The sequence below is a fragment of the Pleurodeles waltl genome, chromosome 9 (assembly GCF_031143425.1).
Source record: "Pleurodeles waltl isolate 20211129_DDA chromosome 9, aPleWal1.hap1.20221129, whole genome shotgun sequence".
NCBI lineage: Eukaryota > Metazoa > Chordata > Amphibia > Caudata > Salamandridae > Pleurodeles > Pleurodeles waltl.
Window position 1 is genome coordinate 781464376 of NC_090448.1, and position 26743 is coordinate 781491118.

The window sequence follows — 26743 nt, forward strand, 5'->3', positions numbered from 1 at the left end:
ATGTACGTAACCGGAAAAAGTGCAATTAACTGTGTAACAGGGTCGATATTATGTAAAGCGCTCGACTTCTGCCAAGCGAGATCGCGCTGGAAAAAATAGAGAAAAAGTAGTCCACGAGCCGGACGGAAAACAGTGAGCCTTGCATTTTTTCTGTACTTGGTCGATGCGCTCGAGGAGGGCTATCCACCGGAAAAGGCATGGCATATGCATGCCTTCCACTAATGAAATCAAGCAGATTCTAACAGGCAAGCCCACGAGCCAGTGAAAGACACTGACATGACGTGGACGGTGCTCCGAGCCCTTTTTAATTCCTAAAGCATCTTGCCTAGCGAAACATATGCGCAAGCGCATGCGACGCAGGCTCAACCCTAAAAAAGTAAGTAGACAACATGCGGTTCTTACAGGAAACTGTGTTCCGTTGAGTATTTAGGGGGGGAGGTGGTAAAGTTAAAGAGATGAAAAGAAGTGCATTCAGTAAAAAGTGAAAAGAGATTGCTGAAGAGGAAACAGATAAGGTATAAGATATGCAGATAGGCGAGATTTGGAGAGAAAAATGATGTACATGTTTAACAGAGCGAACAAAACGGGAGCGACGGACATACTCTGAAGACCACTATCCTTTCCACACACATTAGTAATCTTTCATTCACATTCTCACAATTTCAGACCTGAAACATTTTCGCTATTATTTACAACTAAACCATTATGGTTTCACATTTATCTTAAACAGCTAACACCCAACGACAAAGCCAAAACTCCTGGCTAGCTTTAGGAGTGGTCAGTTGTTTTATATATCTGGATACAATCATAGAACGTCAGAGGAGCCAAAATAACACCCGGGTGGCACACGATGGAAAACATAGAAATGTAATTGATGTGTTTAAGCCACGCCCTTAATTACATAGGCCATGCACCTTTTAGATACCATTCACTTTATGTTATGCACAAGACTCAGGTCAGCTAATCCACTCTGGGCCCTTCAAGAGGATGTCTTGGGATCTCCAGATAAACCGGTCATCAGTAAGTATCAGCTACCACTACAAGCTGCATGTTTCAAGCTGCTGCTCTCTTCTTCCACTTGCCATGTACCCAAGTGTGCATTCATCTTGCTTTGCTCCTCCATCCGTTTTGCCTTCCCTAACAATCTTCCACGAACTCCCTGGTTTCTCTTCCATCTGCTCTATCGCCTTGTGCCCTGGTCTCATTACTCTGCAGTGCAAATGCATTATCGCCACCTGCCTCTCAACCCAGCATTGGCGCAGGAAACCTGATATTGCTATTTGGCCTAGCTCGAAATTGCACAATTACATTAAAACCAACCTTTAAAAAAAAAAGAGAAGGAAAATCAATATACATTACAGGCTACGATCATCAGTAACTCAACGTCTACGAGCTTTTTCCAAATAGCAAGTGAACAGAATTCCCAACAGTGGAGACGGTTCCAGTCTCTGGTTTCTGTAGTCTCCAGTCCCGGCCTGCACCATCAATCTTTCTTACATTGCGTCCACGGGACAAGTCTTTGCCAAGGTACAGGGCCGTGCTTTCAAATTCTGGGATTCACAACTCATCCTTGAACACCCACAAAATATAACCTATCAACATTTTCAAATATGAACTCAAAAAAGTTCATTTAGAGAGGTAGCTTCAAGCAGTTCAATTTCTGCCTCCCAGGTTTTCCAAGTGCCTGATGGGAGCATAAAAGGACATCAAAGGAAGAATGGTGTAAACATAGTATTTTGCATTGAATCCTATATTATTTATGACCAGTTTCTGATTAGCCTCTTCTGTTAGACGCATTTGGGGCATGATTCTGAATAATGCAGAATAGGGTGGGATACCTACCACACCTGGAAAACACTGATAACCCAGAGTGGAGTTTTTACCAGGTATGGTTACGTGTATCCCGTTCACAGTTCCACACCTCAGAATCAGTCACAACACACAATACAGTTTTTACTACTGGCCATTTCTCCCCTGATACATGTTGCCATGTTTTCCTGGTGAAAACTGTGAGAAAAAATGTGGTGCAGTAACTATCACAGAACCTTAAATGTCTACATGTTGGCAATGTGTGGTATTTGAAAACATAACAAAATCAGTATTTTAAAGTTAGATGGAAGCAGTTCAATACCAACATGGCATGAGAAGGTCTGCAATGAACACATAACTGCCACAGGATTGCAGGTAGCACCCAGACTGCAACGCATGGGGCTGTATTACGTATAGGGTACACCTTTCAAAAGGTGCGCTGGGCGCAAACAGCATCAGTGCATACTAGTACAAAGAATGTGCTGCCCCACAGGACAGCCTTGAACTTGTGTTGCCCTCTGGGCAACAAATTCAGAGCGGCTGCGAGAGAAAGAGAAGAGAGAAAGAGAGAAAGAGAGAGAAAGATCCCCCTCACCCCCCTGCAGGAGGGTGCAGTGAGTGACTGCATCCACCTGCAGTGGGATGTCAAGGGGTACATGGGACCACATTTCATCTCGCTAGATGGCTGTCTTTAGGAGATGCATGATGTGCACCTCCTAAAGGCCTGTTTGCATATGTGCCTACATTTATAATACAGCGCGTGTGCAGAGGCAAAGAGAATCCCTCATTTGCATGGGACCATGCCCCCATGCAAATGAGAAAACGCCATCTCATGACAACTGGGGCTACACATGCGTGAGAGTTATTAGTATTACCAAAGGAGCCACACGAGTATCTGTGGTCACTTATTTAATGCCATGGTGCCTTGGGGACACACAAAGTGGGCGCATACGCTCATTGAAACCCCTAAGAACAATGTATGATACGGCAGACAGATGCATTTCACTTCTTCAAGCCGTTAAAAATTGGAAAGAACCTGTTGCTTAGTTCAGAGTTTATATTATTTTTATATTAGTTATGAATAGGCAATAAAAGTATGCACTGAATACAGCAGATGCGTTGTCAGAGACGCATGGTACAAGTATATTCATATTGGAAAATTAGATATGAACGGGCAGATTTCCGGTTCACATAAGCTGTGCAAGGGAGGGCATCTCTTCCGGAGGAAAGGCGCGCACAGTGTTCCTTTCAAAGTCAGATATTCCCACTCTTTCCTCTACACCCCGTGCCAGCTCCTCACGCTGCAAACCATTACAGATATAAGAGAGATCCGTATTTTCCACAATCCAGCGACCTGTTCGATGAGCTGAAGCTGAACAGGTCGCCATTATGGACGCCTTGGATTAGGGCCAGACGGTAATGAGTGTACGCTCTGGCCTGGACTCAAGTTTCATTTCATTTTTCTACATAATGATTTCTCATGCACGGATCACATAACAGCCCTACATCGCCAGAAAAAGCTCCCATGCGTAACGCCCAGTCGGGCGTTTTTGTGGTCACCGTTTCTGCAATATATAACCGGTATCTCCCACCTCACGTACACTACATTTGAAAGAATCAAGAGTGAAGTGTTAAGGAAGACACCCTGTGGGGCATGACTCATGAAATAATTGTGAGGAAAAATGAGTGCAATCCGTTCTACAATACAGAAATTAAATCTTGTGAGTGCCTTTTAACACTGCTCGAAGTGACTGAGTTAATAGCTGTGTACACTAGCACGTTGAGTTGAAAAAAGAGAAGATATCATAATGGAACTTAAATAGCTACTGATTTGCACCTGTGATTTTACTAAAGTGCTAATTTCTTCAAGTGAGTGCATAATCTTACAAAACTCATACACAGTAGTGAAACCATCTAGAAATATACCAATTGCAACCTCAAGTTCTTACTCGAAATGCTGAAAGCCAGGCAGCTGTATGAGAAACTAAAATGGAAGGTGCAAGACTTGAAATCGAAGTATGTTATTTTACGCTGTCATGCTCAGAGCAGTCGATAAGACCAGTCTTTTTTTTAAAACACCCTTGAAATTCCGTGATAGGATTGCAATACCTCTATTGAAGAGTTGAGGGGAGTTTTATTCGGTCGGTGTTTTGGGGCCTAAGCTTGGAACACAATAGGTTTAAGAGAAATGCAAGGATATAAGGTGAAATTGAAGTAGAAGCTCCACATCCAAGGAGGAATGGAAACAGACTAGATGATGAAGACGATGGTACGGTTTTTTATTTTTATTTTATTTTTTAAGAGGAATGAATGGTCAATCCAAGGAAACCGAGTGATCTCGACCATTTACAAGAAGGACATAAGGGAGACATAAATATCTTATTGACAGAATATTGTGTCAAAAACATTGAGGAACAAAATATCGATAAGTGCAAACAAGGAAGTATAGACTTACTCCTTAACTCCACATGTATGTACCTTGAAGATATGTATGTGTGTGTGTATATATATATATATATATATATATATATATATATATATATATAATAATATTTCATCAGTTTGCTGGCTTCCGCATTGCCCCGACGAAGGGTGCGCTGCTGGCTCATGGAGGCAGGAACCTCTGGCTTAACATCAGAACGTCCTCTCACTTAATCTGGGGAAGGCACTGGCGTCACGCAAAAAAAACAGCAGGGAATTACACTTCTCACACACAGTTTATTGTGCCATCGACAGTTACCATCCACTGCGTTTCAGCTGTCCCGCAGCCTTGCTCACAGGTTATATATATATATATATATATATATATATATATATATATTCAATATACATATATGTGGAGGTATATAAAGTAAAACTTTGCATGTCTATAGAAACTTACCTTCAAATTATTTTTGTCCTCAATATTCTTGACACAATATTTTGTCAACACAATATTTTTACTCCAATAATTTGTTTCAAATCCTCCTACAGAGGAGTTTAGACAAAATTAAGTACCGTGACTCTGGCTAGTAGAACAATTGGCAGACAGTACAACAAATCTAATTCGGGACCAGATGTAGTTGAAGCGGGGTGAGGCAGAATGGAATTCAAGTGCTTAAAGGAAGCAATTGAATCATTTATTGGCAAAAGAGGTGCAGGACAGACGGGTTGAATCAAGTTTCAAAATCGGTTTAGTGTCAGAGGTAAGTCAAACAGACTGAAGTTAATGAACGTGCAGGTTGGGGCGCTTAGGCTTAGAAGTGCACTGAGGAGTGGTACTATATTTGTGCATGTGGGTACAGACTGTCAGCAGCTGGACTTATATTTGGTGATCAGTATTTATTTTTCATCCCCCTTTCACCAGAGCAAGAGAAAAAAATGGAGCAACAAGAGAAAGAAGGTGGAAGAGAAAGATAGGGAAACAGAGACAAAGGGAGAAAACAGGGATAAAAAAGAACCTGCAACAATGCGAAAAAAGTGACTGGAAGTGTACCTTAGTAGAAAGCATGGGATGGGATTAATACTAGGCATCCTTGAGCTTGGAAACTCTGGCATTTGGTAGCTCTGACTGCAGTCTCTTTAAAATATTTGGGCTCCTGCACTTTTACAAATTAAGCACTGTAAGGTGGTGGTGATCTTCAAAGAATAAACTGAAGCAAAGTTGGAGCGGTGAGGATGGACAAAGCACTGGAGAGCTTTGGGGGGGCGGGGGGGAAGTACAGTGGAGTCATAAGGAAAGGTAAAGTGTGTTATCAGTCAGGTTGCCATAACAGGAGGGGCACATCTTACACAGTAGTGCCTACCAAAGGGAAAAGCACTCACTTAAACGAGGGAAAGAGCATATTGCGGTTTCACGATCGGTGGAAGTCATAGTAATGAAAAAAAAGGATATACTATGCTCCAGGGGCTCTATTTGCAGGATACAACCAAAACTCAATTGAAGAACAACGAAGGGCACAAGATACAATATTTATCCTAATAAGGTGCATGGGTCCTTGCTGACAGATTCACTGGGTGCAAGGGGGCATAATGAGGAAACCACAGCGCATCTGAATGAAGGGATATAGTATGAGAGGATGATGAACACCAGAGTACGACCTGCATGGTGCAGTGAGTTCCAAACGCCGCCAGAAGAGGCAAATAAAAGGAGGCTCCTCTCATTCAGTAAAGTGGATAGGATTCTGGTCAAGCAAGGGTACAGCTCTCCAACACGCAGTGCACGTTTAAGGTCAATGTTCTGGTTGGAGGACAATCAAGACAACTAAGGTATGGGCTGCCATTCGCTGCCTCTGCCCAAGTCTCCTGTGGGCTGATAGCACAAATGGCAATGGCCGCTATGGCAGTGTTTAGTAAAGACGCACTGTTTTTGGCAGTTGGAGAAGTTGTCACTTGCATGACTAGGGCTGCTGATGGGGCTGTTAGCAGTTTGTAGGTGGAGTGGTCAATACAGGATTAATGCAGTACCGAAAATGCAAGCCAGCATTTGAGTTGGGGTAGCAAAGCAACATTTAATCATTTTAATAAACTGCAGTATCCATTATATTGGCTTACTGATGAGTTATAACAACGATTTTAATTTTGCCAATGTTGTATATCCGTGTAATTATACGGCCTTAATCCTCTGTCATAAAACTGCAATTATTGTTTAGTTATACGTTTATAAACTCTCCTTGAGCTTCTGGTCCATTTTAAAACAAAGTTATTAAGAAAAGAAGGTAGTGCATAGTGTGAATTTAAACCACTCACGGTCATGAAAAATTGAACTGGTGACATCCAACTTCCCCAGCAGTACAGGCCCTTGGACAGGCAGGTGGTTCCTCGTTAATGTTTGACTGCACGCCTGCCCGTAAGGCCACTCTCTCATCTCACTCCACCTTCACTGTGCCTTGGCCTTCCTGTCAGCTGAGGCTCAACATCGACAGTGTAGCTCGTCTAGCTGCAAAGGCAAGTGCATAAAAATTGCTTTGACAGACTCATTTAATACAAATAAATATGTCCCAGCTTCCTTGGTTGTCGCCAGTGAGCCGCGCTTCCATCGTGCTTCCATGTACCTGGAGGGTGACAGCTTCTTGGGGGATGGCTGGTGCTGTCTGGGTTCGTTAGCGGGAGAAAGGACTGTGCGTCCCACATGGCACATAGGGTTGAACAAGAAAAAGATGAATGCGCGAACAGAGGCGAGCATTGACAGTCTTATCTTGATTCTTAGGTATCTCAAACCTCTCTGCCTCGTTGTTTGCAATGAGCTTCCTCCTAACCACACAACCCACAAATTCAGCTCGACAATAGACATCTGTTCAATCTCGTAGAATGAAATCAGAGGCACTGTTCTTTGCCCCATGATACCTAACAAAACACATGAAAAAAAAAATCTATGGCATAGTCAGACACATTGTTTTCATCCGACTCAACCATACAAACCTTCACTATTCACTATATTGAAATGAAAGCTAATTTGACACAATGACACCACATCACAGTGACAATGAGAAATCCCAGAACAATGCACATAGGCGTATGTGACAACCGTGAGAGCACACAGACTTCAAGTAAATGGTGGAGGTCCACTAAATAAAAACGAAAAATTCACCAAATTAAAAACAAATATTAAAAAAATGTCCATAGTTTTGGGGTTGAGTCATAATAAGTTACACTTAAAGCATACAATTATGTTCCTAGATATTCCTACCGGTCCAGGGGTGGGCGTAGCTACCGCCCGAGGGAAATGGCCACAAAGGCAGAAAGCTCCCCAACACCTGCAATCAGAAATGGCCTGATCCATCAACATATTGCTTCCAACTCACCAAAAAGTGTCCTCAGAGTGGGAAGATGTGGTGTCACTAACAACCCATTACCTGCATCAGCACAGCGATAGAACCACCTTACGCCATAAAGAGCACGGGAGCCAACCTTGTACTGCCTGTCCCTAAAATGGCTGACATATGGATACCATGTGGCTGAGTTTCCCCTTGGCCATTCCAGGGCTACTGCTAATGCCTCAATTCCAGAGTTGAGCACACAGTGATACTGCTTCACAGAGTTTTGAATGGTAGGTGACTCATAACATAATAAAACCTATATGCTCAGACCAAAGACTGCATGGACCCCCTTAACCTATGCCTACCCTAAGATGGCCACAAACACTTACTACAGCATGCTGCAGAACGTTTTTACATGAATAATAGCTTCTACCTCTGGCAATTGCTCTGCTACCCACATTGTGACTCAGAGGAGTTCCATCACTACTGTAAATCCAAAACTATGCCCGTCGAGGGCAAATCCTTATGCTTCAATGTGCTGCATCTTCTATACCCCATTGCACACTGCAGTGCAATGTGAAAACTTCTTAAGTGTAGCCAATACCCAGGAAATTATTCTGACTACTTTACCTCATCGTGCTACACTACCGTTTCAGGGATGTGGAATTCCTATCGCCCGACACATATTGTTTGAGGTCAAGGGCAACAAGTTTTCATGTTTATTTTGTCCTTGGGACAAGTAGGCTCAACCCCTTGCAGCACAAACCCTTTGGCTGCCAGTTTACAGAGAAGAGAACTGTGTGCAGTTGAGGTAATATGTGTCTCCAAATGTTAATGCTATTTGAACTCATATTTATGGTTCAATAATGAAAAGCCTTCATTATTAGGATGAACACTGTAAATTAACCTTTTCAGGTCACACTGCACTACTGACAGTGGTTCCAGTAAAAAAAAAAAAACACAAAAAACACAAACAACAACAGGGAAGAAAAGTGTACACACATTTGAAACGTTTAACAATATGAGGTCAAGTATAAGGCTCCCAGAATTTTTTCTGATTAGATGCAAATGTTTGCAGAAGCTTGTAAGCAAGAGTGATTCTTCTTTGCCTTCAAAATAAAATTTCAGAAAAAAAGTGCAACGGGGAAAAATAATGTTTCGCTACTCTGAAAATGGACGTGCTATTTTTTTTGAAGCATCATTTAGTAAAATATTTTGATGCATGCTAGTATTTCCAAAACATATTCCTAATAGAAAATCACTGTAATCATTTTCAACAAGATTATGGGAAGCAGGAAAATAAACAAGCACTGTCAAAGCCAATCGATACAACATTTATTTGTGGGTTTTCGGTTTTGTTAATGCCTGTCTTGTTTTGACATGGCTTTTTGTAGAACTTTTTTGTTGTGGGAGCTGCCAGACTCACTATTGTGAAACACTGACAAAAAGGAAAAAAAATGTTTTTGGTTTTTAAAAAGCAAACTTTGCCACCAGTGGCGTAGCAAAGGCTCCACAGCCCCCCTCCAGGGAGTGCCCCCCATGTTTTTTGCAGGGGTGTTCCCTCTAGTTTTGTTAGACCACGGATTGCAACAGTAGTTCCTGGCACTGGACAAAAAATTCTGTGTGTGCCAATATGCTCCTTGTGGAAGAGCAGAATGTGATCACTCACTGTAAAGCTAGCCAATAGACAGAGCAAAATAGATGTTTAATAAGAACAAAATGTCTTTGTTAACGCCAGGCCTAATTATGGGTCCAGTTCTTAAAGAAAGTCACAAAAGTGCACCCATGATAAATGTCTTTGAATTTGTGGCTTTCATGAATTCTCAAGAACTTACAGAAAGAGACCATGAAATCTTATTCCTAGAAAATATTTGTGAACTGCATTTTAGCACGAACAAATGTGTGTGTAGATTGACTCGTGAAAATTCTTCTGAACGCTTACAAGTACACTTTACCTCCAACCACTTTTTTCCCCAACCCTGAAAGATGATCTACTTCAGCCATTGTCATGAGCAAATTTCCCACCTTTCTCATTATGAAAAAAGATTAGGGAAGAGCTGGTGAAAATCCTTAAAACATGCAAGTGAGTAGGTTTGCAGATTCAAAGGCATTCCAGCCGTGGAACTATTGCTTACTGCTTCTGTCAGCCCCAGTATGTAGATCTGCGGAAAGGTGACAAAATAAGGAAATTGTGATAACAGGGATTGAAATTGAAAACATTCAAGCCCTACTATGGTAGTAGCCCTGGCATAATCAGAGCTCCCACATATTGAGATTGCTGCCATCATTTATCACCACACTATATGGCACCAAAGGGACAAGTAGATTTAAGAAGCAACCTGTCCCATGGAAAAGTAGATATTTTATTAAATTCCACAACCCTGCATCTACATCAGTTGCCTGAGTGAAATTCAGGATCTATGGTGATCTAAGGCAAAATTAAGTACTAAGATGTCTTCGAAGCTTTGGAAGATCTGAGAGCTCTGAAGTGCTGAAAGCTTTCAAATCCATTCACTTTCACATCCTTCCACACTCTAATTGCGCCCATTGAACTAACCTAGCTCTAACTCCTACAAATAATACAAAGGGAGGCACAAGTCCCACTAAGGAGCACCCCACGTGGGATGTACTGTAAGACCCGCTCTTCAAATTGACAACCCTCAAGCCCCATGACCCCGGAGAAGGGAGGGGAGGGCTGAAGGATACCAACCAGTGGAAAAGAGACACAAATAGAACCCTCCCACCCAGATTCCCCCATAAAAACCAAATCTGACAACTCTGCTACATTAGACCTAATCATGCAGACACTAGATATGCTGCACCTGCTTGCTCAATCGACAAAGTCCAACACAGAAACAGGGCAGAGCGACCTCACATCATTAAAACAAGAAATTATTTCACCGGGTGGCAGAGCTTCTGAAATAGAATCACATATAAATCTCATGGAAGACCACAAACATAACTCTTCTAAAAGTTTATCAACCACCACTTCGAGACTGGCCCGATTGGAAAGGATCACTGAAGTGGAAGACAGAAATAGAAGGGGTAACTTGTGCATTTTTGGACTTTCAGAGAGCACTGAAATTCAGGCCCCTTCCTGTGCCGCATTCATTGAAAAATAAATCCCCCAAGTGCTCAACATAAACTTTCCCAAGGACTTTGAGATAACTCTTGTGCACAGAGTTCCCACATATAAATCCAAAAACAGCGAAATCCCAAGAGCACTCATCTACAGACCCCTCCGCTGCTCGCATACCGAAGCTATTCTCACACAGATTAAGACAATGCAGAGATCCAAACTGCACGGCTCCTCCATGGGGATCTCTCAAGAGTCGCCCTCAGTATACACTGCACAAAGACACAGATTTGCATGGCAGATCTTTCTCTGCTGGAGGAAGGGTAACGACGGCATCCTGCAGTCCTAGTGCTTTGAGGGAGAGGACACCAAACATGACAGAAAACATGTTGTAGGGCATTTGCAGCTGCCCTCTGTTGCCTACATCGGTAACACTCAAAACCTGCAACCACATTTTAGTAGCAGAAGTGGTGAACACCTAATTTGTTTCACATACGGCGATTCCCTTGAGAAAAGCGGCTCTGTAAATTAAATTCACAACTGCAACACCCAAACGCCTGGCGTATATGAAACGTGATGTGCCACACCATAGGCTCATCAGCATAGCCTAAGGTAGGGGCCAGCCTGTGCACGTCGCGAGAAATTGTCAGTGCAGAATAGATTCCCGATGCAGAATAAAACCTCATAAACACAACAGTGTCAGGCGTGAGTCATTATCTGCTCTAAAATGGGAATGTCGATTTGCATCAGTAGCGGGAGCACCAACAGGCAGTCTCCAAGGACACCTTGATGGAAAGGTAAAATACGCTAAACAAACCCAACAAAGCTCCACTGCAAAATAAACAAGCATTTGCAATGCAACGAGTCCCCGTTTGAGCTTTTCGCGTTGTAAACTCCTAACCGGACTTATCTTGCCGAATAAACTAATAATGAAAAGTAAAACAGTTTCACATAAGCGAACCCATGGTCGCCATGACAGTGAAGGAGACAGAATCGGAAATAGAAGTTCGCTTGCAGTGAAACTTATCCGCAAAAGTGCAATTATCCATGTAACCAGCAAAAGTGCAATTATCCATGTAACAGGGTCGATGTAATGCAAAGCTTGCGACTACTGCCCAGCAAGATCGCGCTGCACAGGAAATGAAAAGATATAGGTGGTCATTCTGACCCTGGCGGTCTTTGACCGCCAGGGCGGAGGACCGCGGGAGCACCGCCGACAGGCCGGCGGTGCTCCAATGGGGATTCCGACCGCGGCGGTAAAGCCGCGGTCGGACCGGCACCACTGGCGGGCTCCCGCCAGTGTACAGCCGCCCCATTGAATCCTCCACGGCGGCGCAGCTTGCTGCACCGCCGCGGGGATTCCGACCCCCCCTACCGCCATCCAGATCCCGGCGGTCCGACCGCCGGGATCCGGATGGCGGTAGGGGGGGGTCGCGGGGCCCCTGGGGGCCCCTGCAGTGCCCATGCCACTGGCATGGGCATTGCAGGGGCCCCCGTAAGAGGGCCCCTACATGTATTTCACTGTCTGCTGCGCAGACAGTGAAATACGCGACGGGTGCAACTGCACCCGTCGCACAGCTTCCACTCCGCCGGCTCGATTCCGAGCCGGCTTCATCGTGGAAGCCTCTTTCCCGCTGGGCTGGCGGGCGGTCTGAAGGCGACCGCCCGCCAGCCCAGCGGGAAAGTCAGAATTACCGCCGCGGTCTTTCGACCGCGGAACGGTAATCTGACGGCGGGACTTTGGCGGGCGGCCTCCGCCGCCCGCCAAGGTCAAAATGAGGGCCATAGTCCAGAAACCATACGGAAAACAGAGCCTCGTATGTTTTCTGTAGTTTACTGGAGCACTCGAGGAGAGCTAAACACCTGGAAAAGCATGACGTATGCATGCCTTTCACAAATGGAATCAATCGATTTTTCAAAGGCAAGCCCACAAACTAATGAAAGTTACTGGCGTGACATGGGCGTGGTTAGAAGCTCACAGAGAGCTTACAACATGGTCCAGAGTGCTTGCACGCACTCGACCCTAAAAAAAGCTGGTGTACAAAATTTGAAGTGGGAGAACTGTCGAGCACTTCCTGCTATCTTACTGGCCGGATTATGATGTGCAAGACACCAAGTCTTGAAATACCAGTTCTAGATGGCTTCTTCCCACCTAAACCTGACCATTATTAGTTTGCATCCACGAAATTGGGAACAAACTCCGTTTTACCCCCCCCCCCCCCAGTCATGAGCAGTAATAGCACTTGCGAACCAGGGCTACGGTGGGTAGCAAACCGGTACTGGGGTCGGGAGGCTGGCTGGCAGCAGGTAAAGCTTCGGGGATGCTGCGGGAAGTGCTGCAAGCTCATCCCGTTCCCTCGGTGAGGTTTGCCCGAGGCTCAGCTCTGCTCAGTGGTTGCAAGTGGTGCATTTCCGCATCCGGGAAACCTAAGCCTAATTTTCCCACACGCAGGTAACCTCAGGAGTGGGAACATTGGACACATGGAATCAAGGTGGTGGTTTCAAGTCTGCGGATACCACTAGGGCTGACTCATAATGGGCCCTTATGTGCTGTCCTAAAATGCACTATTCTTATTCCGTACCTCAGCTAACCACAGTTGCTTCCTAAGGAGTTTTTGCAACCCAGACCTCTGGTTGAAACAATATTAAATTTCAATACAATTTTATGCTAACTGAAACGCACACAATGGCTATTAATGTTAGCATACACATTCAACTTTCAGAGACAACGGCGAGACAGACGGAGGCCCCTCTTCTCAGGGGGGGGCGCGTTTAAATGGGAAGCCCAGGGCCATTGCCCACTTTTTCAATGCATTAAAAAGCCTCTCATCACAATGCACTTATTAACGGCAAATTATTGAATGCCACCACTAACTGACATCCTGTACCCGAGTCTCAGCCCACTAGCACTTGGGAATCAATAAGCGCCGTCAAACCATAAAACAGGGAAGTCTTACATGTTAGGTGTTAAAGAGCATAAATTGCGTGTTGCCAGCAGAACACATTTTTGTGATTTGCGCACAGCGGCCATTTTCATTTTGCAATTGGACGAAGTACACATTCTCTTTTTCAGTTATGAAAAGGCCGCATTCTTGAAAGGCTATATAAGGCGTAAAGGCACACATTCTCAGTCCCTTTGTAATACAAAGACGTACCCTAATCATCTTCCTTTACATTAGTTATTCCGAAGCTTGAAAAGCATGGTACCGGAATATTTTAAACAAATAATCGTCGATATAATTATTGTGTCTGAAATTTAGTTTGAGGAGACATTGCCCCACTTGAGTTAATAATAGCAAAATCTTCGCATAATTGCATATTTTTATAAAAGAGATTTAGGATATTATATTTCTATCAGGCCATAGTTTACTAACAATATTCTGACATACACCCCCTTGGAACATTCAATCCCTTATCCAGCCTCCTTTTCACACACAAAGTATGAATTACATGATTAAGCTCAGATGCAGCGAAGGCTGAGAGGGTCCAAACGTATGTACAACAAAAACACTAAAAAGACATCAAATTAATCACATGAGGCAGTAGGCTATCCTTATTTCCCACCACTTTCAAGAGGAGTGATTTGATGCATGCTAATGTCAATAAAAGAGTTTGTAAGTGTGTGGATGAGAGTAGTCGATGTCTAGCAATTAAGTGACTGAGTTTATGGCGTGAGGCAGTGGTTCCCAACCTTTCACTTGTGTGGACCCCCATTTTATAATTTTAGGATCCCGGGGACCACCACTGAATCATTACTGGAATGCAAGGATCCCCCACTGAGTCATTACTAGAAGCCGGGGACCCCGGCCTAAACATTGTTGATGATTTGAAAGGCGAAACAATACATAAAAATGTAAAAACAAGCCTTCATCAAACACATACACAAACAATATCATTTTATTTAATTTGCAAATGAATTTAAGTAAAAATAAAAAAAATAAAAAAAATAGGAAGGTTGGAGCTTTTCTAAATTTGATTGAAGCCACACATTGTCCATACTATATTCTGTTTGATGCACCTGCACTGCTCCCATGAATCGATCTGAGGATACTAATTGAATTTTTAGCCTCCAATTTCAAATTCTTTGACATTTACAGTACGTTTTAAAAAGTTCAACTGTACCCTTAGCCACTTTATTACATACACTTTATTAATCTGTTAATATTATTTAATTTTCTAAGCAGTCACAGACTCCCTAAGGAGGCTTTGCAGACCCCAAGGGGTCCCCGAACCACTGGTGTGAGGGATGAAGTCAATTGGTTATCCCACAATTATTTATTTCTGTGCGTAAGTGTAATTCAAATGAAAATGCTGGACATTGTTGACGTGGTCAACAGGTTTGTTTGCAAGCTGATTACGTCATTACATGTTTTTCAACTCCTGGGTTGGGCTTTGGTATTTTATTGTGGCGTTCCACTTCTTTTCCTCCTTAAAATGTGATTTCATCCATGAGTCAACAATAATATTTGAATCAGTGATATCATTGGTGTTGTCAGGTCTGACAGCATTATTCATGCTCAGATTATTTTTATTTTTTAATTTTTTTTAAAGAACCACCAGCAATAACATTAAAAATATGTCCTCTGGTCAGGCAAACAACACATTTTAAAACAAAATCCAATGCGAATCATGCATCCTTAGCTGACAACTATACTTCATGTGTCACATCATCTTTACTACGTTCATGGCTTGAAATAGGGATTGGCTTGCCTTAAGCCTGCCAACACATTGTAGGTTGTACTTTTAATTATGGATACTGCATAAAGGCCACATTTTGCTAACAAATGGTTATAGCCAATCACTAATGTTAATTTGGATACATTGCGCTGCGTAGAATAGATAGTTTTGGCGATAGCCCAGGAGACAGCATTATTAAAACCTATACTTATCTTGGTGAATTCAGTTATTCTCTAATCTAAGGAAGAGACATGTTGAGTTTCGCAGAACAAAAAGGTGGAAAACCTACACTGACATTGCTCTATCTCTCATTCTGAAACATGGACCTCAGAAAGGGGAGGCACAGCGAACCCTGCTAAATACCACAATGGAGGTATCGCTATTTACTGGGTGTATCATTCCTGCCAAAAAAAGTGAGACACTTTTAAGGTAGCCTTAACAGAATAAGGAAGGATAATTTTGACCTTTGTATAAAAGCCATTTCGATAAAAAAAATTACAAAAAAGGAAAAAACACGCAACGTTCCCATAAAGTACTGAGCAAACACATGATACAACAAAAAAAAACATTCAAAGTACAGTAGGTCGGTGTGCACAAAGGTATATATACTTCCAATTAACCGTTTGCGGATAGGGACTGCTTCACACCGCCGATAGTGAGGCTGTATTACCAAACATTTACATGTGAACATCATCCTATGCATTCCCTGCAGTACCAGGGCACATGACTGAGGAATTAGCATTAAAGAAATAGAGGCTGGCTTTTACTAGCCAACTATTTACAACCAATGCGAAACCTAGCAACAAGGGAAATTCGTCTACAGTCTCAATGCATAAATCTTATTTAAAGACTGCAATGGTATTAGGAAATCTCGCTGTTAATTATGATTAAGCTCAATCTTCCTGTCTTCACTCCCACATTTTTCATTACCAGATTCGACGAGTAGCTCATGGTCCAATCTGAATCCTTCTGTAACTGTAGGTGTGAGCATTGCAAATAATTCACTATAATTTGAGATGTTAGCGCTTTGCAAATGATTTACGTCAATTTGAGTTCTCTGCTAAATATTTAGGTACTATGTGGACACGAAGCAGCTCGATGTGCAACACTAGTGCAAAGTGTCCCTTGGTCTTGGCATGTACAGATGTACCCAATGGACTTGAATCAGAGGCACTGAATATGACGGATAAATCCGCAATGTATAATTTACAAGTACTCACATGCATACTTGTGACTCAAAGTACCTATGACCTAGTAGTATATATGCATTTATGTGTAAAATTCACGCACTTTGGTCAAGCACACCCATTTTCTTATCAAGGATAATGCTTGCAACATAGACAATAAGCACGTGTGGGGTTATAAATACTGTGGAATCTTCATATTTGCACAGAAATGTTTTTCCTATACAGATACTTTTACTAGAAAATGCATCTCTTCCTACATAAACCTGAAAGATTAGTCTCTAAACAGACAAGCCTTGAGTTCTTTCCCTAAATTGCTGGAGAGATGGTGCGGCCTTAAGGTGCAGGGGAAGGTCGTTCCAGGCTTTGACCACCAGATATGAAAAGGAGAGTCCTCCGCTGTTGCTTTGGCAGATCCGTGGTGGGGCTGCGGGGAAGCGGATCATAGGTGTCTGGTCAGTTGGTAGAAGATCATGCGTTTGTTGATGTACTGGTCAGTGGGCAGGCCTTTGTAAGCATGGGGCAAGATCTTGAACTGGCACCTCTACTGGATCGGAAGCCAGTGTAGCTTCCTGAGTGGGGTGCTGTGTGGGCTTGTCTGAAGAGGTTAAGGATGAGTCTGGCATACAACATAATAGCTACTGGGAGCTGTTATCGTCAGAAGTTCTGGGTGGAGCATGCACAGTGTCTAGACTAACTGAAAGCAAGGCTACCCCTTCAGACAGCCAGTTTTATCAATAACTCGCTCCATGCTCAAGAGATGGGACATGGAACATAACTTTGACTATGGTCTTGATGTTTGCACTGGCTAAAGTCAATGCACATAACCCTTATCACAATAGTGACAGTCACAATGGCTAATGAAAGAGGGATCTGTTCACAGCTCCTCCTGAGCAACATTTTATGCGGCGTATAAGAAGGACATACTCAAAATCCCAGGAAGTGAGAACCCTGTACATTTGCCAAGAAGGAAGATGACAGGTGCATGAGTATTTGATGTTGTTACCTCTGGTTGCTACTACCTTTATCAGTTTCCTGAACGTTGATTGAGTGGGAGGTGCCATGGCTATTGGTGCACAAAGAGAGAGCGAGTGCTGGTGTATAAAGGAAAATCTGTCTCTCAGTGGTGGCCGTGCTCAATGTACAGGCTGAGAGAGAAGCAAGGACTTTGGCTATGAAGCCAATGTCGGCTTTGAGGCACTAGAAGAAAATATCATATACAGTTAACTAATACAGGTCTTTTCTCTGCAGCCGGTAACTTGTGCTGCAGGTGAATTATCAGTCACGGCCATGGCTATGTCTGTCAGCACCATCCAGTGCAGTGCTCTTTTGAAGGCAAATACCACATCACATAATTGGAAGAAGCAATCACTTTTAACACAGTATCAGACGAGTACTGTACACTAGACCACTACAGCTTTGGGAGGAGACAACCAACCCATCACTCTTGTGAAGGAGGAAACCACACCAGTTGGCCTCTGGGAGGAGTCAACCTCTCCAAAACTAACCCGACTACAGATACCGCATTTCCACGTCAGTAGAGACGACTCTGTGGCAGTTCTGAGAGGACACCCCATCAGAACAGCAACTGGAGGAAACGGCCATTCCATCACTCTTCCTCCAGCAGACAGTTAACCCTGTTGCAGTCATACAGAACTGTGTTCGATGTGGAAGCTTCAGGGACACAGGCGGCAAGCTCCTGGATCCGAAGTCTAAAATCAACATTATTAAAATATTAGAAATGTCAACCAGCAAGCTTAATTATGCTTTTTGGAAATTAATTGCTAGTGTTGACAGATAACGATGCAAAAATATATGTAGTAAACATGAATGGCATTATTTGTATGTCTAGCTAGACAGCGCAGCTGAACCTTGTGTCTAAAGCAGAGCTTTCAGAAATACTATTAAGCGAGGAGCTTTGGCTCCCCAGATGTTTGTTTTCATGCCTACACCATTTCATTGGGCATAAGTTGTGTGCTTCGCCTGAAAGACTGCTAGTATTTCGTTCCGACTGGCTGGTTTGGCTTTTCACCTCACCTAACATGGCCACAGCGTTCGACTGTAGTGATGCAGCTGTGTGCAAGGGGGAACCTTCCAATATAGCCCTCTAGTAATGGCTGCACTACGATTGGTTTTCCCTTAGTTGACAAAACACCAAAGACAATGTTTGTCCATCTCTGCATGTGTTTTAAGATGGCCAACTGTCTGATTCTCACCCAGATGTCCCTTAATTAATCCTTGTCTCCGCTGATCATTACCTTTTAACCAATGGATTCACCAATAATTTCAGTACTTCCGAATTCCCCGACAGCCTTATGCCAAAGCTGGACATATTCTGAGAGTAGTTTGGGAGTGGGAGTGGCTTGTTATGTATGAAGTGACATAGGACTGGCCAAGATACAAAATCCTAGCCTCCAGGACAGAATGCCGAGGTGCCGATTGCCGACAGGGACCCACATGTGTCTCTGATGTGTAAAGTCTGTCCCACTCTGCTCTGTCTGCACTTCTCTGGTGGATGACCGACGGCAAGTCAGAGGCGGACCAGGAACTAAACTGGATCTGGGCCACGACAGCCACTATGGGCCCGGCCAGCCCTTGCTGCTGCTATACATTTTGGATGCAAGGAGAGAGGGAAATGCAGCGGCAATCTGTAGCAGGGCTGACCACAGGTGGTGAGATAGGTCAGACCCAGCCACTAGCTCCTTGTGGCAGGGACTAGATGAGGGACAGCCGGCCTGTGGACAAAGCGGACGATGGAGGCCCGTCCAGTTGCTGGCTGGAGTGCTGCCCACGATTCAAGGGTTCGCACCGGGACAGTGACTGGGTTACTGGAGAGGGAGAGTGAGAGGGAGAGGGTGGGTGTGGCACCAGTAGGCTATGGGGCAGAAGTTGACCATCCCGTCAGGTCCGATTGAATCAGGATGCTGCCGGAATGATGCTTAGAGCTGCAAGTCTGTGCTTGTACTTTTTTAAATGCGAGGACTATAGTGATGGCCTTCGAGGTTTCGGATGTGCTGCCACACTAAGGACAAATTCCAAGTCCCTGGAGCAACAGCTCGCCTCTCCGCTCCAAGATATCACAACAGACTCCTTCCGATCGACCAGTGGGCGAGTATGGGATCATGGCATAGGGTGAGTTAGCCAGTCAGTATTAACTTTATTCGATTTTCCCAAAAATCACAAAAGTAGATACAATATAGTATAATAAAACCAAGTAAAAAGAGGAAAATAAAAACAGCTACCCCCCCAGTCTAAATACATTTATGTAAAGTTAAGTTTAAGTGCACGTACATTAACAGGCAACGGTGCAGGTGTACTAAGAGACCACACAGCCAGTACTGAGTTACAAACTAAAAGAAATCATGCTACGAATAGTCCAAAACACACTAGGAACTTTCAACGCCAATGAAATATACCAGAAAGAAAGCGGGAGACCATGTAACATATTCTAGGTGATTGTAACAATTGTAGATACAAAGGCACCAGCCTCACCTGTCTAAAATTCAATGGTAAAAGTAATGGGCAGATATCACTGGCGTAAGCTACTGTATGTAAAGATATTTGGCAAAGCAGTATTATCACAAGTACAAGCTTCTAGCTCGGATACTTTGGACCAACAACCCTTAGGAAATAACTGATGGAACAGGTTGAATCTAAAATAGGTTAACATCCTACGATGATAGCTGGTCATCTCCCAGTTCAAACATGGTTACATCCCCATACCCGTTTTAACCATAACAAGTTGATGCACCGCACGTTTAGGCAAAGCAGAAACCTCTCTCCCAGCTGCCACCCTGGAGAGAAAAGCCTGCTTCACCCACACTATATCCCCTTTCACGATCCGATCAGCTATGCTCCGGGGTGAGGTGTGTGTAAGTAACGGGGAAGCAGTTCTGAGTAGTGCATGAGTGCATGGTGATCAGTACATGAGCCCAAGATAAGCAGTGCAGTGTGAGTGTTGTCGCATTGCAGGACAAAATGGTGACTGAGAGAGAAGTGAGTGGTGACTGCAGAGTGAGTGGTGGGTGTGAGAAGGGTGACCACTGAGTGAATGGTGAGTAGTTTGTGAGATCAAGGTGAGCTGTGTGTGAGTGAGAGGTGTAGCAGTAGAGTAAGGTCAGGGTCCGGTAAATGCAAGTTCAAGGCGACAAGTGTTAGAGTTGTGTGTGAGTGATGGGTAAGAGTTGAGGGACTATACTGTAAGTTCAATGTAAGCATTGTGTGAGTGCCTGGTGAGGAGTATCTGTGCAGAATGAGGTGGAGGTTGATTGGCGCCAGTGGTAGGCAAGCTGTGTCTGAATGTAGGGTAAGCAATGTGACATCAGGGTGAGTGTGCAAAGTAAGCAGTGTGCAAGTGTGAAAGGTGAGCACTGAGTGTGGGGTGAAAGGTGTCTGTGTGCAGAGTGTTGGGTGAGCTGTGTCTAAGTGCAGGGCATGTGAACAGAGTTCAGAGAGTGTGTAAAGTGAGTAGTGTGTAAGTGTGGAGGATAAGCACTGTCTTATTACAGTATAGCTGTAGGTAAGAGCAGGGTGAGTGATGTGTGAGGGTGAGAAGAGTCAGTGTGCATATAGAGTGGCGTGTGATTAAATGGAGTGTGTTGTGTCTGTGCAATGGGAGCAGTGTGTGCATGGAGAGTGCTGTGGGTGTGAGTGTGTGTGTGCATGGTCAGGTGTGTAAGTGCACAGTGAGAGGTCTGATTGCAGTGTGTGAGTGGTGTGTTAGTGCAGGGTGAGCAGTAGGCGAGGGTATGGTGAGAAGTCTTTAAGTACAAGGTGAAAATTGAGTGTTAGGTGAGAGATCAGTAACTGCTGGGTGAGAGGTGTATAAGTGCAGTGTAAGAGGAACATGGGCTGTGGGTGAGAGCAGAGTGAGTACTGGCAGAGCGCAAGGTGAGTAGTGAATGAGAGCATGCTGAAATGTGGGGGAAGAGGGGTGAGTGTAGGCTGACAGGTGGGTGAGTGAATTGTGCAGAGGGCACAGTGTAAGAGTACAGGATATGTAGCCTGTGGCTACAGGGTTAATGCAGAGTTGTGTGTCTGTGTGATTACAGGGTACAAACCAGACCTACTGGCATTAAGAATGCCTGTTATAAATACTGTTTTGGGATTAATACGGAACTGCTTATTGTTACCTGTATCATATTTTGAGCAGCTATATTTGAAAGAAAGCAATTCATTTTAAGAAGTCAAATGAAGATAGTTGAATCTTTGTCGATTTGCAAAAGCAGATGAAGTAGATCAGCACCTGCAATCTTCATCTAACAGATTATTTTATCTATGAGAGCCAAATTCTTGAGAGACAAATTGGTGAGTAGTGATGTATGTGTTGGATTGGGAAAAAAAAAAAGGAGTCGGGCAACACTCAAATTGGATTTTACTAAAAATAAGAAGAGCAAAGCTTGCAAGTATGGGGCCCACCAAAGAACATGCTATACGTCCTTCTCATGAAACTCAGGGAGATAGGCAATGCATGAGGGCATAGTGACTTTGTGGTTTATATATTACAATGTTTGCACACTAAAGTTTACATAGGCAGCATGATCTTCCCAATAAATAAGAGGTTACTGCACATATGAGGGCAATTCAAAACAATGATACAAGTTATCTGGTAGCCAGGTACTTTCAAGCATTCCATGATATAAATAGTGAGTGATTAACCTGATGTGTGATAGATACAATCCCTCAAATTACTAGAGGTGAGTATAGAAAGAAATCTGAGTCACATAAAATTGAGATATATTTAGATAGATACTAAGAAAAAACAAGGTTTGAATATAGATGAAGAATTACATGTGCATTAGTAATTATAATAGCTGCTCCACACATGTACACAAATGAATACCAAAGTGTAGTAATATGTGGTTTTTAATCCTTGCAGAATGGAAGGCCATCATGAACTGCTAATAGTGACTACCTTACAGTTCAACTGTGACTGTTTTCTTATTGCAAGTTTCCAACTAATGGGTAACTTAATAGCACACAAGTATCGGCTTGACTGGATGTAACTGCACCTCAAACATCTACCTGAAGTAATGACTAATGTGTAACGCCATCCACTAAAATTGATGATTGGATATTAAGCCTATTGCTGTTTAACACATGAATATGAAGTATAAAGCATATACATGAATGTCAAGAATGTAAAATTATTCAACAATATATTAAAATAATCACATGAACTAGCAATGAAAATGCTGATATATTTGATGATCGCACACTTTCTAAATGAAAAGAGTGAAAGAAAACTGGTCTGTTTTCCATGTTAATTTTAAAGTATGTCTTTACGTTCTATGATTCATGTTGGTGCAGTCAACCCAATATGGCGTTCTTTGATGTGAACAAGACTATGTGGTAACCAAAATGTGTCAAACTTAGCTGTGCAGAAGCAATATATTTCACTGAAAATCAAACATGTGAGTGCCAGCACCTCTGTTTGTGACACAAAGGAGAGGACCTTGTGTATATAAGATTAATGCGATAAAACACGCAGTTATCCAAACTGAGATTGTCGTGTGGCCTTCTTTATGGAAGGGGAAAAGGGAGCATTGTGTGTGTGTGTGAGAATATAGATACATTTATATATTTCCTATTTTTTCATTGCTTTTTGGTTGCATTGACAATTCACTTCCGTTGTAAGCACTTCCAAAAGAAGTACGAAAAACAGATCATGGTGATCTTCTGGTACTAACATGTTTTCTTTTCTGTGGAGGATTACCATAGATAGATTTGTTGTTATTTGGCACTTGTATAGCACACAATCCCTTACCAAAGATAAGCATCATCGCCGAGGGTACACAACTGTAGAAAATAAAGCACTAGTATGTAACGACCATGACTTTGCACCAGCCAATTCACTAGCTCTCAGCATTGTTTTTTACCTTTGAGGTGAACTACCAAAGTTGCGAGCAACTCTTTTTACCCTTGTACCATAAGGGAGGAGAATGCAGAGTCACCTGTGTGACATTTGATTCAAACCAGTGAAACCTCCTTCTCTTTCCAGCCAGTCAAAATCTAGAATTCAGTGTCTGTTCGAATAAGGAGTACGGACAGTCACCTCAAACTGCAGAAAGAATTAAAGGCATAGCTCGTCTCGCCATTACAAACACAAGATGTCAGCAGTGATCAATGCGAGGGGAAAGTGGATGTAAATGCGTGTGCCTATCCTCGCAATCTACACAACACTGTGTTCGTGCTGCAACACTCAGTACACCTTGTTTGGAGCATGTCTTTGAAACTCATCCACTTCAACTACCATATCGGCCTTAGGCAACAGTACCTCAAACACTTCTCCCACCACACCATTCTAAAAAGACATACAGAAGCCAATGAAAATCCTAGTTCTTCCGGCTCTTGTCAGGGGTATGAAGCACTCCAAAAAAGCTCCAATAGAATGTAAAATTAGTCTGGGAAAGAGCTAAAAATGGATCACGTATTGAGCATGAAACTCCTATGCGATTTTTGGTTCGAAAGTCAATAACCTTTCAGAAAACAAGGTTAACAACTACCAGGATGAGGCCTTTCAATGGAGTTGCTTGTAGGTGGAAAAATGGGTTTAACTGTACGCATTTCTTAGATTAGATAAAAAAAAAAAAGTGTAAAGAGTTTTTTTCTGAAGAATCTAGTGGCTCACAAATCTTTCCAAAAAAGCCAAACGACCGTAACGGCATTTCAAATTTGAATCATTTCGGATAAAGTTGCAACCAAATCCGTGAGCTGTAGACATTGGGAAATACAAATTACAAAATGATGATTCGGTCCCTGCTTTTCCTGACGTGGCAGGGCCAAGCTAAGCTTCTGAAGGCAATAGTCATGTCTGCGAGTAAAGTGATCAAATCCAAGGACCAAATAAATAGCGGGAGTGTATACAGACTTCTGTCAATAAAAACCCAGTGAGATGAATTTCCATACCCTTCCAAGTGCATTTGGAAAACAAGAATGCAGCTGGTCAGACAGTCAAACATGTGCCCTTCACAATGCTAAGAAGATTCTAAAATGGCTGAGGTTATGGGGAGTCCAATTCACGGGCGAGCATTAAACCCTGATGAACAGGTCCATGTCCGTGTTCCTTTCTTCTCCACACGCAGAATGGGTATACTAACATAATATCAAGTTTCTAATATTGACCCTCAAGACTGACTTCAGAATGTCGACTACCATTATATCACCGAGGGAAGTGCGTATATACTGTGAATTAATTTGCAGGATATTTCAGTTCCCTAAACAAATTCATTGAAATGAGTGTTTAAAATAGCATTTCGGGGGGGCGTGGCCAAAATGCCGGCGTGTGCGGACGCGTTTGTCCGTGCTCCGCCGCCCGGACCCTTAATAGTTATGTGGATGCGGTAGCGGGCGGCCGGCGGTGCCCCGTTGTGATGCCCAGGATCGGGGGCGGCATTGGGGGCTCTCTGGGAACCTGACGACCGAGAGACAGAGGCTGCGGCAGCCGAGTGTGCAGACCCGGAGGCTCCGGGCAGGCGCCTGTGAAATGGGCCGCAGAGGGCCGCGGGCTCTTCCGTGTTGAGCCCGGGCCCGACAGCCAGCTGGAGGAGCACCGAGGGGGTGATGGTGCCCTAGAAGAGAAGAGCCAAGTCCCTTAAGTGAGGTGAGGCCTGGTCTGGAGGCCCGATAGAGATTTGGAGCAGGGGCCCTGGTGGTGGCTGGGGCGTTCGTGCTGGGCCCTGCCAGGGGGACCCCAGGGAGGAGAGTGGCTGAACTGTTGGGCCTAGTGGCCAGTTGGAGCTGAGGCTGAGGCCCTTGAGTGGCGTGGTGGACCAGTGCTGCAGTTAAGTGGAGAGTACGGCACGCAAGGATCATTTCTGGTGCAGAGGCGAGTGCTGTCAGAAGGAGGCCCATGGTCAGGCCTGTGGTGGAAGGTTGATGTCCCTGGCGAGGCCTGAGGCCTGGAAGACGTGACCTTTGGTGAGTCTGCGAGGAGCCCAGATTGAGATATCTAAGTACCTGCAGGTGGTGGGCAGAGAGGATGGCGACCTCCAAGCCTAAGCGGGACCGGATGGTGCAAGACATGCTGACAGGAGTGCGCCAGGGGCCAGGTGGGGCGCCAGAGGAGCTGCCGACCATGAGGGCTCCAGAGGCGGTGAGGGAGGCGACAGAGGAGGAGGCAGCTCCAGTTACTAAGGGCTTTCTTACCTTATTTGAATCACTCAGGAGTGACCTCCAGGCACTCCATAAAGACATCTCATGAGGTGAAGGTGCTGAGAGTTGAGCTTTCAGCCCTGGGTGAGTGCGTGATGCAGGTCGAGGATGGAGAAATTGCCTGCGGCAAGGAGGTGGCGGATCTGCAGCAGGAGGTTATACGCCTGCAGGAGCAACAGGACCTCCTACAGATGACGGAGGAGGACCTGGAGAATCGGTCGCGCAGGCACAACATCCGCATCAGAGGAGTGCCGTCTGGGGCTGAGAAGGACGACATTGGAGGCTTTGTGATGGCGTTGTTTCGCTCAATCTTAGAACTTGAAGAATCCAAGGAGATCGCCCTTGATAGAGTCCACCGCGTGGGTCGGCCCGGGGAGGCCGGGGACCGCCCGCCAGACATTCTGGCATGTGTTCATAACTTTGAGCTGAAAGAAAATATACTGCAAAAGACGTGCAGCCTTCCATGGGTCCTTTTTAGAGGACATCAGCTTCAAATATACCAGGACCTCTTGGTTCAGACCCTGCAAAGGCGGCGTGAGTTTAAGCCCATCACCGAGCACCTATGGGAGCGGGCGGTGTCCTACTCTTGGGGCCACCCATTCCGCCTTGTTTTCCGTTGGGAAGATCAGCTTCGTCAGGTGAAATCAATATCGGAGGCTAACCGGATCCTGGGCTTGGAGGAGGCCGCCCCTGATTCGGGTTCGCAGTTGGGTTCAATCGGCAACGAACAACCGTGCTGGCGGAGCAAAGAAAGAAGAAACAGCGCCCAACTGTGCTAGAGCAGCTCTCGGAGCGCCAGTCGGCAGTGAGCAGTGTGACAGCTGGGACAAGTGCCTAAACGAAGAGTGTTGGGGGCCCACTGGTTGGCTGGGGGGCGCTTGCCGCGGTCCGGTTACAGCGGAAGGGGGTCTGGGCGGCGGAGCAGGCGGACTTGGTGGAGGAGCACGTGCGGTTCTACAACCTTGTTGAGACTTTTACCTCTTAGGATGTGTGAGAGAGGACTTTTTTGGCATGAGCACCTGTTGTGCATTTTGGTTATTTGTTTGAATGCTCCCCTGCGCGCCTGGTCACGGATGATCTCGGCGGCTCGTTTATGTGAGCCGAAG

General features: G+C 44.3%; 1 protein-coding gene across 2 annotated transcripts in view; it reads right to left on the bottom strand.

Moving 5' to 3' along the window:
- PPP2R5B (protein phosphatase 2 regulatory subunit B'beta) overlaps positions 1-26743 on the bottom strand; it is a 387315-nt gene that overhangs the window by 316092 nt on the left and 44480 nt on the right. The window contains exon 2 of one of the 2 annotated variants that reach the window (XM_069207985.1): positions 6538-6727. The exons of the other annotated variant lie outside the window; for it this stretch is intronic. Coding sequence (XP_069064086.1) covers positions 6538-6655 — 118 coding nt within the window. The 5' untranslated portion in view covers positions 6656-6727. The remainder of the gene's footprint in view (positions 1-6537; positions 6728-26743) is intronic. 2 annotated transcript variants of the gene reach the window in all.